The sequence below is a fragment of the Macaca mulatta genome, chromosome 6 (assembly GCF_049350105.2).
Source record: "Macaca mulatta isolate MMU2019108-1 chromosome 6, T2T-MMU8v2.0, whole genome shotgun sequence".
Taxonomy (NCBI): domain Eukaryota; kingdom Metazoa; phylum Chordata; class Mammalia; order Primates; family Cercopithecidae; genus Macaca; species Macaca mulatta.
The window spans coordinates 128279593-128294343 of NC_133411.1; the positions used below are offsets into that span (position 1 = coordinate 128279593).

The window sequence follows — 14751 nt, forward strand, 5'->3', positions numbered from 1 at the left end:
AATAATTGATGTATGGGATATTTCTCTGTATTTCTCTTTATGTTATAAAGTTTTACTGTAATTTATCTAGGCTTTAAAAAAATAGTTTGTTACCCTCTGGGGTCTTTCTGTATCTATCTTTAGTTCTTTGAAATACTCTATTTCTTCAAATATTGTCTCATCTCTTTTCTATCTTTCCTGTTAAACAGATATTGCAACTTCTGGGTCATTTCTTAATGTTCTTTTAACTTTCCCATCCTATGTTCCTTTTCTTTATCTCTTTTTGTTTCATTTCAGGATAAATTCTAGCTTCATTTTCCAAACACGGATTCATTATTCAGCAATATCCTGTCTTATTTAGCAAGAATTTATATTTTAGAAATACTGTTTTTCGTTTTCAAGATCTCATTGAATTTAATAGTTGCTTCTGTTTCTATAACATTTCTTGATTTAAAAAATTTTTTTGAGTATGAAGTACTTTAATTTACTGATAAATTGGGTTTCTCAGGTGAAGATCTTTTGTTGAGTTTGTTATTTCTTACATGGTGTCAGCCCTCCTTATTGATTTTTGGTTGTCTATCAATTTTGTTTTTGAATTTTCTGTGGGTAGCCTTACTTACCACCCTGGTTGTGTATTTCCCAAGGTAGCTTCAACTTGATTTCGTTAACCCTGATCCTTCAGTAATTCAGTTTCTTATTATTTAGACTTTATTTTCATTAACTTCTTTTTATCTTTCCTATCTATGATTTCTGTAGGAATGAGGGAGGTTTTTTTTGTTGTTACTCTGCCATCTTGAAACTGGAAAGTAAAGAGAAACTACAAAGGCATCACAATGTTATAACCAATGAGATTTGCCGATCATAACACATTTACACCAATAAATGTGATATATTTAAGTATTATATTCATGTACTTAATGTATGATGTAGGCATTTCTAAAGGACTTAACATAATTCCTTACACCATTTTCTGTCAGAATTATTTCATAGTGTATGTCAAGCTGCAAGTTTTTTTGTTCATTCATCTGTTAGTCTTCGCTTTGCATCTTTTACTTGGGGAAGCTTATTCTGAATTCTCAAATTGTGTGAAATACTCCTCTATTTTGCCTTGATAGCATCGTATGCATAGGTTTCATCTTTTAAGAGCAGTATGATAACATTATTTGTGTTTTGTTCCCCTATTAGAGTAAATTTTATAGGGACAGAAACATTGTTATTCCTTATATGCCTAGTACCTGCTACAGTGCCTGATGTAGGGTAAACTAGCCATTATACATAAAAGGAAGCCTAAAGTGACTTCATTTTCAACCAGATAACTATGTTTTTAAGTCAAATATGTAAGCTTGCTACTTGTGGTACATAGCGATTTAGTTTTCTCATTTGTACTTACTCTATCTCTTAAAATGTGTTTTAATTTAGAAAATGTGTATATTTACACTTAAAGAATACTTTGTTTTCATATAGCACTAGACTGTACAGTATAGTACTTAGATGTACTAGCAGTATAATCAATAAGCAGAAATTGATAGTCTTGAAATTAGATCTGAAACATGAAAATATTATATACAGTTTATAGATTTAAATATTGTTTTCTTCTCTTAGTTCGTTTCAAACAAATCAGTTTACTGGAATGGTATATCAGACGGTACTGCTTCCTCATCGACATTCTTTGAAAACAGGAAGCTTAGATGAAGCAATAACTCCCAATACATCACCAGCTCAGTGGCCAGGTATAATTTTTATGTGTAGATCATTTTTTTCTTAGTCTTGTTTATAATCTTAGATAAGTAAAAAGACGATTTTAGTTTTGCCGCTTGATAATCATTATTAAATATCGTTAGAATTGATACCAGTTCAGTATTCACCACTCATTCTGAATTATACAGTTACTTAACATTAGTATTCCGTGATCGTTATACTAATATGACTCAAATGTTTTGTAATACCATTTTTTAAATCATTTTGCTTTTGTCATACTGGAAAAACATGTCTATGAAATTTTATCTATCAGATCTCAGTCATTAAAGATTTTAATGTTTCTCTCAAATAGCCTATTTGTGCATTAACTGTAATAACTGCTACTACTCTATGAATCTGGGGAAGAACATACAGTATTAAATCCTGATACAATACATTTTTTCCTAAAATTAGGAAAATATAGTTAATTTTTAATTTTAAAAATTTATGGTCGGTGACAGCTATGTTTGTTTGTTGTTCTAGGAATAACTTGTCTAATTCGACTTTTGAATTCTTCTGGCGAGGAAGCCCAGTCAGGGCTTACAGTCTTGCTCTGTGAAATTCTCACAGCAGTGTATCTTAGTCTCTTCATCCATGGCCTGGCCACACATTCAAGTAATGAGCTATTTCGGATTGTGGCCCATCCTCTAAATGAAAAAATGTGGTCCGCTGTATTTGGTGGAGGTGCACATGTTCCTAGCAAAGAACAGACACATTCAAAAGCTTTACCTGGTGAGTTAAAAAAAATTTTTTTAAGACTGAAGCTTTATTTATCTGAGTGATATCATTCTCAAATGTAATTACATTTTAATTTAGTTATAGAAAGTTCTTGTTACAGACCATTTGTGAAAGCATGAACAAATAGTTATATGGTAAAATGCAGTATTAAAGTTTCTGGTGCAGTTTTTAATCTTTAAGATATTCCTGTACCAACAATTAGAACGATGATCTTATGTAAATTTATTAAATATTTTACTATTGAAACTTTCATCTGTTTTGAAACACACTGTAATATTGGTTTTTGTTCTATCCCAAATACAGATTCTTTCTTCTTTCTTTGGCAGGAAGGCACTTTGCTATGCCTAGCCCCCACCAGGTAGTGGTATTCTCCATGGAATGTGTGGGCTTTTCCAAAGCTCTTTCAGCCATCAGTTCTCATAGCCCTCCCAGTCTTGCAGGCAAGATATGAGCTTTAGAAATAGGCTTTTATCATTCAGCTTGCTTTGTGTTGTTTTGAGGGGCTGGGGTACAGTGGGCCAGTTTTATTTTGTTTGGCATTTATAGAAAATTGAGAAGTTTCCTTTGATCAAGCCATATTTTTGATTTAAAACAATGATTAGCAGTTTAGAAAACTCTCTCTGCTATTTTATTCTGCTTTTAAATTCTTTGTTTTTTATATCTCTGACCCTTAGACTTTAACATTTTAAAATGTGTAAAAATGAAACACTGTCAGTGCTAATCATAGAAAATCAGACTATGGCTTGAAATGACTAGAAAAACATTTCAAATTAGGCTGCTTTATGATTTGCATAGTATGATTCCGGCCATTAGAGTTTTTGGATTTCTAAGTGTTCATGATGAAAAGTAAATATTTTAAGTGAATATTTAAGTGATTTAAGTGATGAAAAGTTAATATTTTTTTCTAAGTGAAAAGTAAATATTTTAAACAATTATATCCCCTTTTAAAAACTTTCTAATGTTAAAATTGTATTTTTTTTCATGTGTTAGCCCATGTGTGATAATCTTGGTTTTTCAATTGTGGAGGGCATGAGGAGTAGGTTTATTTTTAATATATAGTACCTGAAAACTTATTTCATTCTCTACTGATGTTGAATAAATTGAAAATGTTAAATGTTTTTCCAAAAAAAAGCCCTATGCGTACATTTAAGAGAGAAACTCAGCAAAATGATTTGTCTCTTCATGAATTTTCATTCACTTCTTCCCTGACGTTTACACTGAACATATGCTTGGACATATAGGTGTATGTGGGCTTGGATATATATATGTTTTGGGAGGTTAAGCAGTTGGTGAGGGACATGAGAGAATAAGAAAAACTTGAATTCGGCTTCATTATTTAGGAGAAAATTATTGCCAAAATCTATACCATGATTGATAAATATTCTTTGAATGAAGCTATATTAAAAAGAAGTTAGAAAAGTTACTATCTTGTTAAAATATTTAAAAGTTATTAGTAGCAATGTTGGCATAAATTATACTTTTCAGAAGCAGTTTCCACTAAGCTGTGGCCCTGCATGACTATATAGCAAAAAATCATGATGGCCTAGCTTCTACTTCCTCTCCTTAATTGAAATTGTTTCTTCAGTTACCTAGGACTCTCATACTTTCTAGTCTGGGTCCTGCCTCTTTCTTCCACCAAGAAAAAACAGGCAGGAATTCCTTTATGTATAATACTTACCATGAGGCAAATTCAGTTTATAACTTAGAGCAGAGTTCAATCAGCTTTTTCTGTAAAAAAGCAAATATATATTTTAGGTTTTGGAGTCCATTTGGTATCTCACAACTATTTAGTTCTGCCCTTGTAGCACAAAAGCAACCATAGACCATTTGTAAACAGATGAGTATAGCTGTGTTCTAATAAAACATTATTTATCTGTTGGATTGCAATTTGCCATCCCCTGCTTTACAAGTAGAAACACTTTATTATTGCTCTATTTGGAATAGAATATTTGCCTTCCCTGTTAAAAGAATTTCAGGTTTTAAGAACAACTAAAGTTAATATTTTGGGACATAGAGTTCACCATGAGTCTCTTAAAGTATTTGACCTAACCACAAATTGTACTTATGAAATAGTATAAATGGCATCAGAGGGATAATTTATAATCTTCCCTGCCATGGCCCTTAGCTTCCTTGAACAAATCTAGGGGCTAATACAGTTTTTGCTGTTGCAAAATTCTGAATATGTAGAATGCTAACATGACTTCTCCAGAAGCCTGATACCATCCTGCCTAGTACTCATCCACCTATCACACTTCACTTACTACTTTGATGACAGTTTTATCTCTCTGGTCCCTGCCATTTGCCTTAAATTAAACTTATTTACTTCTTCTTTTTCTTCTTATGCATGTCAGATTTCATATGCAAATTTATCTTATTTAACAAATTTACCTTTGCTTATTAAAATATTAAGTATTTTTAGTTTTTGTAACATTCCTTTTCTGTTTTTTAAAAAGTTGCTTATTGTGCTTTTTGTATAGATTTTTTTTTAAAGACTAATTTCACATGAAATTTGCCTTGGACTGTATTTATACTTGAGATATCTGAATTCAATTAAGGAAAAACTTTCAAAGTCAAGGGAAGTAAGATCCACAGCTCTGTTGAGTTTAATTTTAAATTAAAAATTGGTAAATTAATTTTGACCATGTTTTTAATATGTTCTGAGAAAAATTCATTTGTTAAGACTGTGATCTTGTTGATGTAAAATGTTTACAAAGGGGTAAATTATTGCTAAGGAATGTCCAGATATCCATAAAAAGAAAATGAAAAATCCGTTCTTATTAACTAGCCATCAGGTCTCAATTTCTTCTATTTTCCTGAGCACAGATGTATGTAAAGAACCTGACTGAAAGTCCAGGTTGATCTTTGTATAAGGTTGGTGCAAAAGCAATGGCAAAAACCACAGTTACTTTTGCACCAATCTTATTAACCCCTCTAGTTGTTGGTTGTAGGCAAAAATACCATTACATAAATTATTTTGGGGAGCCATTATAAGTCCGTCATAAGCTGTATCCTACCACTTATTTAACCCCAAGTAAAAAATAAAGTGACCTAAAATTTAATCTGCATCTATATGTTTAGCCTCAATCAATAATAAGGAATACTGAAAACATATTGTTCACTTAGTGGTAGGGCTGGATAGAGTCATATCCAGGTTATATGGTGCTCATCTGTCCTTGAGTACCCAGAAAGTATTCTAAATACAATCATGGAAGTAACTGAAGGAGTACTTAAAGAAAACATGAATGGTACAATTTGTCCATTTGCTAACCAGAAAAAAAAGGAATATATTCACTGAATAATGAAAACTAAAGGCCTGCTGGTTTCAAAGCCGATCTAATTGGAAAAGGAGCAGGAAAGCTGGGTGTGATGGCTCACACCTGTAATCCCAGCATTCTGGGAGGCGTAGGTGGGCAGATCAGCTAGGTCAGGAGTTTGAGACCAGCCTGACCAACAAGGTGAAACACTGTCTCTACAAAAATTAGCCGGGTGTGGTGGCGCACGCCTATAGACCGAGCTACTCGGGAGGCTGAGGCAGGAGGATCGCTTGAACCTGGGAGGTGGAGGTTGCAGTGAGCTGAGATTGTGCCACTGCACTCCAGCCTGGGCAAGAGAGCAAGACTCCATCTCAAAAAAGAAAAAAGGAGCAGGAAGAAAGAGAAAGGGAAAGAAGTGAAGGTCCTATGGAGTAGGGATCCACTGAAAACTAGAGAGAGAAAATTTCAGAACAGAAAGTCAATCAAGACAAGGAACTAGCAGCATTGGCTTTTAATATAAAGTTCAGAAATCTCAGTTTTTCGAAGGCATTATTATGTTGCCCTGAAAACTTACCGAGGCAGGACAGCAACCTGATAAATTTTAGGTTGTAGGTAAGCAGTTCTGTGTGTTTGGATTACTGCTAATCGTAATTATGATGTCCCAAGAGTCTAATTGCATTAAGTAATGTTCAATATACATTGTTGACCAAGGGAATAAAACAGTGTATTTTAGAAAAGTCAACTTGAGGCCGGGCGCGGTGGCTCAAGCCTGTAATCCCAGCACTTTGGGAGGCCGAGACGGGCGGATCACGAGGTCAGGAGATCGAGACCATCCTGGCTGACACGGTGAAACCCCGTCTCTACTAAAAAAAATACAAAAACTTAGCCGGGCGAGGTGGCGGGCGCCTGTAGTCCCAGCTACTCGGGAGGCTGAGGCAGGAGAATGGCGTAAACCCGGGAGGCGGAGCTTGCAGTGAGCTGAGATCCGGCCAGTGCACTCCAGCCTGGGCGACAGAGCGAGACTCCGTCTCAAAAAAAAAAAAAAAAAAAAAAAGAAAAGTCAACTTGAATCCAGTTAAAATTAATGTATATTTAAAATTTTTTATCTTTTATATTTGGCCAATGAAAGCTGATAAATCTAGAATATTTCATCTTCCTGACGACTCAAACCAGTGTCAAAGCATTGTATATTGAAGATGAAGTACATGTATGTTGAAATACATTGTATATTGAAGACGAAATACATTGTATGTTGAAGATAAAATACCCTTAAACATGTTTTCTAAAAAGTGTTCCATAAGTTTCGGTACTGTATTATGAGAGGAATTTGAAAGCCATCATTTGTTTTCCTTGTTCTGTTATAAATTTGGATTTAAATTTTCCTTGCAATGATGGCCTCATGAACTAGATTATATTTCATTCTATATAGCTATTATATACTTAATGTATTCTTGTAGTAACATAATATTTAAAGATAACTTAAGCTTCATAACTGAAGAAAATGATAGATTTTTATTAGATGCTAGTCTGGCAGGTCAAAATTCTTAACAAAAATGTTAATGTACATGAATTAATTTTTAATTAAATCTTTTTTTGTGAATTCCACTTTATATGTTATGGAAGAGTTTGATTTTTCTAATTAACTAAAACTGTAGTGCAAGTATATGTTCATGGAGCTCTGAATTATTTTGTTACTGTGGTCGTTTTTAAAGAAGATAACCAGCTAAGAAATAGCAATTTTCAAAAAATTACTTTTTCTGCTAACAGTTAGAAATCCATACTTTTGCTTTTTATTCTATATTATAAATAAAACAACGTTTTAAAGAAATTTTATTGTGTTTTGTGATACTTGCATTTATATGAACTGTGAATTATCTATCTTAATAAATTCATAGTAATGATTTTTTTATGTCTCCAAGTTGAGGAATGGAAATATAAAATAAATATTTTATTTGTGGTAAGCATGTCATATATTTTTTACTATGAGATTGCTAATGATATTCTAGACATAAAGTTTATTTCTGACTTATGCTAAAACAGATCAGAAAATCCATGTTTTGCTTTTTCTTATAAAATTTTTATAAAAATAAAAGTTCTATATTCAGTATTCAAAGATTATCACATCATTGCTATCATTCCTTTAGCAAAATAAGCAAAACGGCAAAATATCTTGACTGGAAGAGCTAAGACTTGAGCATAGTAAAATGTAAAACAAAATAGGTGATTTAAGATATAATTGAATATGCCAAACATTTAACTGGTGGTTTATTATAAGGAACTTTTAAAAGACTGCTGAACTTCAAACTAACTAATTCTGTGGAAGGGAATGCTTTTTTTTTCCTATTCTTTTCTTTTTGAGACAGAGTCTCATTCTGTCGTCCAGGTTGGAGTGCAGTGGCGTGGTCTCAGCACACAGCCTCCGCCTCCTGAGTTCAAGTGATTCTCCCACCTCAGCCTCCCAAGCAGCTGGGATTACAGGCATGCACCACCACACCCAGCTGATTTTTGTAGTTTTTGGTAGAGACGGGCCAGGCTGGTCTCAAACTCCTGACCACCAGTGATCTGCCTGCCTTGGCCTCCTAAAGTGCTGGGATTACAAATGTGAGCCACCACGCCTGGCCAGGAGTACATTTTTTTGTTAGACTTTTCATGGAAGACCATAAAATGTAAATTTTAATTTAAAGTTTAAAAAGTATTCTATTCATTAATTTTACAAATGACTCAGGAAGGCAAATTTTTATATAAGAGTAGAGAAAGCATAAAAGATAAAAGAAAGTCCAAGAAGTGTGCATGTATAGATTTTTACATGTAATTATTGTTTTATTTCACTGGTAAAGCCGGATGACAAAAGAAGAAACTAACCTTGTAAGAAATACAACATTCATTTATCTGACCTAGACTCCCTCATTCCTGTTTTCTTCTTTTTTTTTTTTTTTGAGGCAGGGTCTTGCTCTATCGCCCAGGCTGGAGTGCAGTGGTGCGATCACAGCTCATTGCAGCCTTGGCCTCTTGGGCTCAAGTGATCCTTCCACCTCAGTGCCCCAGGTAGCTGGGACTACAGGTGCATGCCATCATTGATTAGCCTAGTCAATTTTTTAAGTTTTATTTTTGTAGAGACAAGGTCTCACTATACCCAGGCTGGTCTTGGACTCCCGGACTGAAGTGATCTTCCCACCTCAACCTCCCAAAGTGCTGGGTTTACAGGTGTGAGCCACCATGCCCTGCTTCATTCAATATTTCTGTGTACCTTACTGAGACCAATCATGGGATCTCTCTCTTCAACCCAGTTTTCTAGTATTTCTGGCAGTCCTAAGTCCTGCAGCAAAATGGCTTGAATATATTTTCTCCATTCCAATTTTTTTATTATGACTAAAAACACATGATATAAAATTTACCAAGTGAGCCATTTTTAAGTATATAGTTTAGTGGTAAGTCTATTGTGATGAAACAAATCTCTGGAACTTTTTCGTCTTGTGAATCTGAAACTATACCCATTAAACAGTTTCCCTACTTCGTACAATCCCTGGTAATCACCATTCTACTCTGTTTCCAGGAATTTGATTACTTTATATACCTCATATAAGTGGAATTATATAGTGCTTTGACTTTTTGTGACTGGCTTATTTCACCTAGTATAATGTTCATCCATGTTGTAGCTTACAACAGAATTTCCTTTTTAAGGCTGAATATTCCATTGTGGGTGTATACTCCATTCACATTTTCAATAAGTTTGTTGAGTTTGGGTGATATCTTATATACAGAACCGTATTGTGGCATTCAGGGTGATTGAAAAGTAAGTACAACTCTAGGGCAGTGACTTCAGGCTTTTGAATACATTACCTTATCCATAAAACATGCTTGACCAAATTCTCAATATATGTATATTTATGTCTACTGCTATCTATCCAGATGTTAAACATTGACAAAATTTAGTTTCTTCTCCTACTTTCCTTCCTCCCCTTCTTTCCTCTGCTTTCCTGTCCCTCTGCTCCCATCTCTCCTTTCTTCTTGTCCCTTCTCCTTTCCCTCTACTTCTTCCCCGTCCCTTTCTTCTCCTGTCCCTTTCTTCTTCTCCACTACCTCATTCCCTTCTCCTTCTGCCATTTTCCCCTATTTATCAAAAAATAAATCTAAATAGAAGTTGTGGTATTTTCCTTCCATAGTCCAGTGAATCATTTTGTACACCAACTACCGTGGAGACTGCCTTGCTCTGTGTTTTGGAGACAAATCATCACTTTCTATTGATATTTATTATTTCATTTTTATAGATATTTATGGAGCCATGTTCAAGATACTGTGTATGGTAATGATACTAGGAAGACTTTGAGGGTCAATCTTTCTAAAAGCTGGATAGTATCATATTCCAGACTTTTTTTTTTTTTTTTTTTTTTTTGAGACAGAGTCTCACTCTGTCACCCAGGCTGGAGTGCACTGGCATGATCTTGGCTCACTGCAACCTCTGCCTCCCAGGTTCAGGTGATTCTTATATCTCAGCCTCCCAAGCAGCTGGGAGTACAGGTGCACACCACGACACTTGGCTAATTTTTATATTTTTGGTAGAGACTGTGTTTTGCCATTTTGGCCAGGCTGGTCTCAAACTCCTGGCCTCATGTGATCTGCCTGCCTCAGCCTCCCAAAGTGCTGGGATTACAGGCATGATCCACTGTGCCTGGCCAGACTTCTTTTTTTTTTTTTCAATCACTAATCTTATTCTTTGAGGATTAAGAAGTACGTTCAATTAATTGCTTCTTTAATCCTTTTATTTTTGGAATAGTTGAAGTTTAGTTGGAAAATCATGTTTTACATTTAATTTTGAGGATTTGTTTTACACTTAGTGTTCATGTACATTTGTAGTCCTCACACTTTTTACCTGAAGATAAAGAAAGGTTAATATATACCTCTTAGGAGACTGAAGACTTAGACTGAATTGGCTTGCTGAAAGCAAGAAATAAATTTGAAATCTGTTTTGCCTTAAACTTACATGATTTTTATCTTTTCCATATTTTGGGGCTCAGTTTGAAGGTCCAGACTGATGTTTCTCCTGAAGCTTCGTGTATCCTCTGGCAAACTCATGAATAGCTCTGTGGATATGGGTGCCTTAGATTAAGAAGTAGAGAATGAGGCCTGCTGGTTACTTTAAGTTCAGTTTTTTTGTTGTTTGTTTTGTTGTTGAGACGGGATCTGGTTCTGTTGCCCAGGCTGGAGTGCAATGGTGTGATCTCAGCTCACTGCACCCTCCACCTCCTGGGCTCAAGAGATCCTCCCAAGTAGCTGGGACTACAGGCATGCGCCACCATGCCCAGCTAATTTTTGTGTTTTTTTGTAGAGACTAGGTTTCGTCATGTTGCCCAGGCGGGTCTTGAACTCTAAGTTCAGTTTTTAAAGAAATGACATTTAAATCTAGGTTCAGAATATTAATTTCGTTGTGCTGATTTTAAATGATAAACCTAAAAATAAATATTAACTTAACTTTCCCCTTATATTTTAGTTTTAATCACAGCAATATATGTGTGTGGTAACGAGTCTAGTAGTACAGAAAAATTTATAGAAAGGAATGTTTTCTTATTCCTCTGCTCCTCCCCTTCCCTGTGTGTAGCCTGTTAACCATTTCTCCATTTCTGTTTTGAGTTCTTTGGGGAGTTATTTTTATAATTATTAGAAAACCACATTACAGATATTCTGAGGGTGAGGAAACGATTCTTAAGGGAAGGAAGGTATATTTGTCTGTACAGTCTACTGTCTTGACATGGAAACTTTGTTTTAAAAAGTACTTCCTGGGAAAGCAACTGAAACTTATTTTTTAAATTTATGTCAGGACATGATTCTGTTTTTCCTGTGAATGCCTTAGTTTTTCTTCAGTCACTTTATAGCCTCCCTACACCTCTTAAAATTCATAAACTCTGTGTTCAGGTTGCTCTTAATTTCTCCCTAATACTATTTTTTTCTTCTGTTACTAATAAAGTAGCTGTTTTCCCATAATAATAGAACAGTAGAGTTAGTTTTCACCCAAGGAGTGGCAAATGTTCTTGATATTTGATTATTAGCATTTTCAAAAACAACCAGTTGAACACCCCAGCAGCTATAGTTTGAATTGGTGCCCCTAAACTTCACAACCAATCTGACCTAACAGGATTCAAGCATAAAATTGCCTGAAGTCTTCCTACAATTGGAGGACAAAGAAGAGGGAGTAACTACCCTATTGACAAGTCACAGGTCATTTCTTGTTTGCTGGGTGACATCACTAACGTCCTTTTAGTTAAAACATCTAAAGTAATACACGTTCATTACTGTAAAACTGCCAATTTTTTTTTTCCTTTGGTCCTGCTTCATGAAAAGGGTGGTGGTGGTGGTGGTGGTTGTTTGAGACAGAGTCTTGCTTTGTCGCCCAGGCATAATCTTGGCTCACTGCAACCTCCCCCTCCCAGGTTCAAGCAATACTCATGCCTCAGCCTCCTGAGTAGCTGGGATTACAGGCACATGCCACCACGCCTGGCTCATTTTTGTATTTTTAGTGAAGTCAGGGTTTCACCATGTTGGCCAGGCTGGTCTCGAACTCCTGACCTCAGGTTATCTGCCCACCTCTGCCTCGCAAAGTGCTGGGATTACAGGCATGAGCCCCCGCACCCAGCCAAAAAGTGTTTTAATAAGTGGTTTTCTACTTCCTGGTGTTGAGTCTGTAAATTTTAAATGTTTGCTCCCAGTGTGGTTAATATTTTCATGTCACATGACTGGATTCACAACTTGTAGTTTCAAGTGTTTTCTGTCTTTAAAAACTCTCATGTTTTACCTTTAAAACTATTTTTATCTACCAATGGGTCAGTAAAAGAAAAAAAGAAAACTATTTTTATGACATAGCAATCTTGGCAAAAATCTATTAATTTAACATTGTACATTTTATTTTTTTCAGAGATTGTCTATACTCCTTGGTTGACATGCTTTTTAATAACATAAAATCAGCCAGGTGCAGTGGCACCAGCCTGTAGTCCCAGCCACTCAGGAGTCTGAGTTGTGGGTATCCCTTGAGTCCAGGGATTAAATCCAGCCTAGGCAACATAGGGAGACCTCCATCTCTTAAAAAAGACAAAATAGTAATGTTAAAGCCAAATTATAAATTGATAAATTTACTTTAAAACTTAGCATTAAGTTTTTGAAAGGTAAAAAAATACTTCTATAGTTCTCACTTTTCACTTGATGAGAAGTTGGTAAACTACTGTTTAAGTTTTAGAATGTGTGTTAATGTATGCAGCAGTAATACTGGAAACTTGATTGTTGGTTATCAAATGTTAGTAAGAACAAAGAAAAAAATTTACACATTTAATCTAACAGTTCCTTTTAAAATCATTTGAAAGGTTAAGTAATAATCTTTTTATGCCACTTTTTAGTAGTCTCCTAGAATACTAATTTTTTTTCATCTTTCCCTTTTTCTGAAATAACCAAATTACTATATTAAACTCAGCTTGACTATAGCTTGTTATAATGCATGTGCATGCTGTGTCTGCAAGCTGAGACGCTCAAACAATAAAACCAAATTGTATTACAGCACAAGTATTTTCTTTCCTGTGGAAGGTAAGTAAAATCTCATTGGAACCATCAAAGGAGAATATTGGTGTGCCTTAATGTGGAATTGTTTGCCTGTGTATTAGATCATGCCTTTGCAAAATCCTTGATTATCTACTGGTGATTTGCATTTTGTAACTCAAGGTTGATTAAAGATTTGTATAACTTTTTTAATGCTAATGTCTTTAGTATTCTGAGGTAATATACTAAAAAAATACTGCCTAATTGTGGAGTGTTCACAAAATAAAACAGCAAGATTGCATTATTTTCTTCTTTGTCATTCCATTGACTAGAAAATGCTATCTCTGAGCCATTTCCAAAAGTTTGAATTAGTTTAAGTAGTTATGGTGCCTGAATTTTGTTTATATTTTCTAATGAAAAATATAGTTTTAGATATGAGGCCACATGATTACCGAAGAATCTCAGAAGGGAGTTGTTGCTTTTAATTAACACTGACATCCCATGATAATCTTTAAAAAAAGCAAAGTAGAAGGATGTTGGAAATTTCCTATCGTGTTCATAGTTAAATTGTGGACTGATTTATGGGTGGATATTACATCCTTTTATCTTTCACATACAATAGATAAGTCAGCATTTAGAGAGAGAGAGACAAATTGAGGAAAAAGCAGAGGTTGCTAGACAAAAATGTTTGTCTTCCTCTATTTATTTTCTTACCTGCTGTGTACTTTCATAATCTTAATCTTATTTTTTTGTGCGTGCTTATTTGTAGTTAACCTTAGATCTTATATAAACACAGGTGAAATAAATGCAATGAAAATAGTACTTCAGTAACGTTTTATTTTCTTTTTATTAGTTTCTTCACTAGTTGAAGAAGGAGAAAAACAGAACAAACGTTTTAGATCATCAAAAATGTCTTGCAGAGAATCTGCCCCACTGACCCCTTCCTCAGCACCAGTAAGCCAGGAGTCACTGGCAGTTAAAGAAAAGTTCATCCCACCCGAGCTCAGCATCTGGGACTATTTCATAGCTAAGGTAATTAAAATGCTATCTAGATCAATATTTTCATAGTCAAATAGAAATGAGAATATCAGAAATAAGTGTAATTTTTGGTGCTTCCAAATGTTTTCACACTTTGGTTTAGAAAATTTTCGTTAGTATCAGGCTACATTCCAAAAATATATACCCTAGAATATTTTGACCATATTTCATAGAGTTTTTGAGGCAGTTTTTTGGTAAATTATGATGTTTGCATTTTAAACAACTTTTGCATTTTATTATATTTTTATGAGATAAAAGATAATTTGCTTAACACTCTCATGTTAATGTACTTGATGGTGATTAAGAAATCAAAGTGCTCTGGTCATCTATCATCCATATACATTTTTTTTTAATACTACAGCAGTCTTTCATTATTCTGAAATGCATAAATTTCAATTACCAGTGTTTAGTTAAGTAACATTATTCCCTCAACAACATGGTTCAAATTTGTTACCACAGTATATTAAATATGAGTAAACTTCCCTGC

General features: G+C 34.5%; 1 protein-coding gene across 5 annotated transcripts in view; it reads left to right on the forward strand.

The window, feature by feature from the left end:
* Positions 1-14751, forward strand: part of DMXL1 (Dmx like 1) — a 174990-nt gene that overhangs the window by 102923 nt on the left and 57316 nt on the right. For all 5 annotated transcript variants that reach the window (XM_001087590.5, XM_028849674.2, XM_078005121.1 and 2 more), the window contains 3 exons: positions 1582-1709; positions 2200-2448; positions 14080-14258. In XM_001087590.5, coding sequence (XP_001087590.3) covers positions 1582-1709; positions 2200-2448; positions 14080-14258 — 556 coding nt within the window. The remainder of the gene's footprint in view (positions 1-1581; positions 1710-2199; positions 2449-14079; positions 14259-14751) is intronic.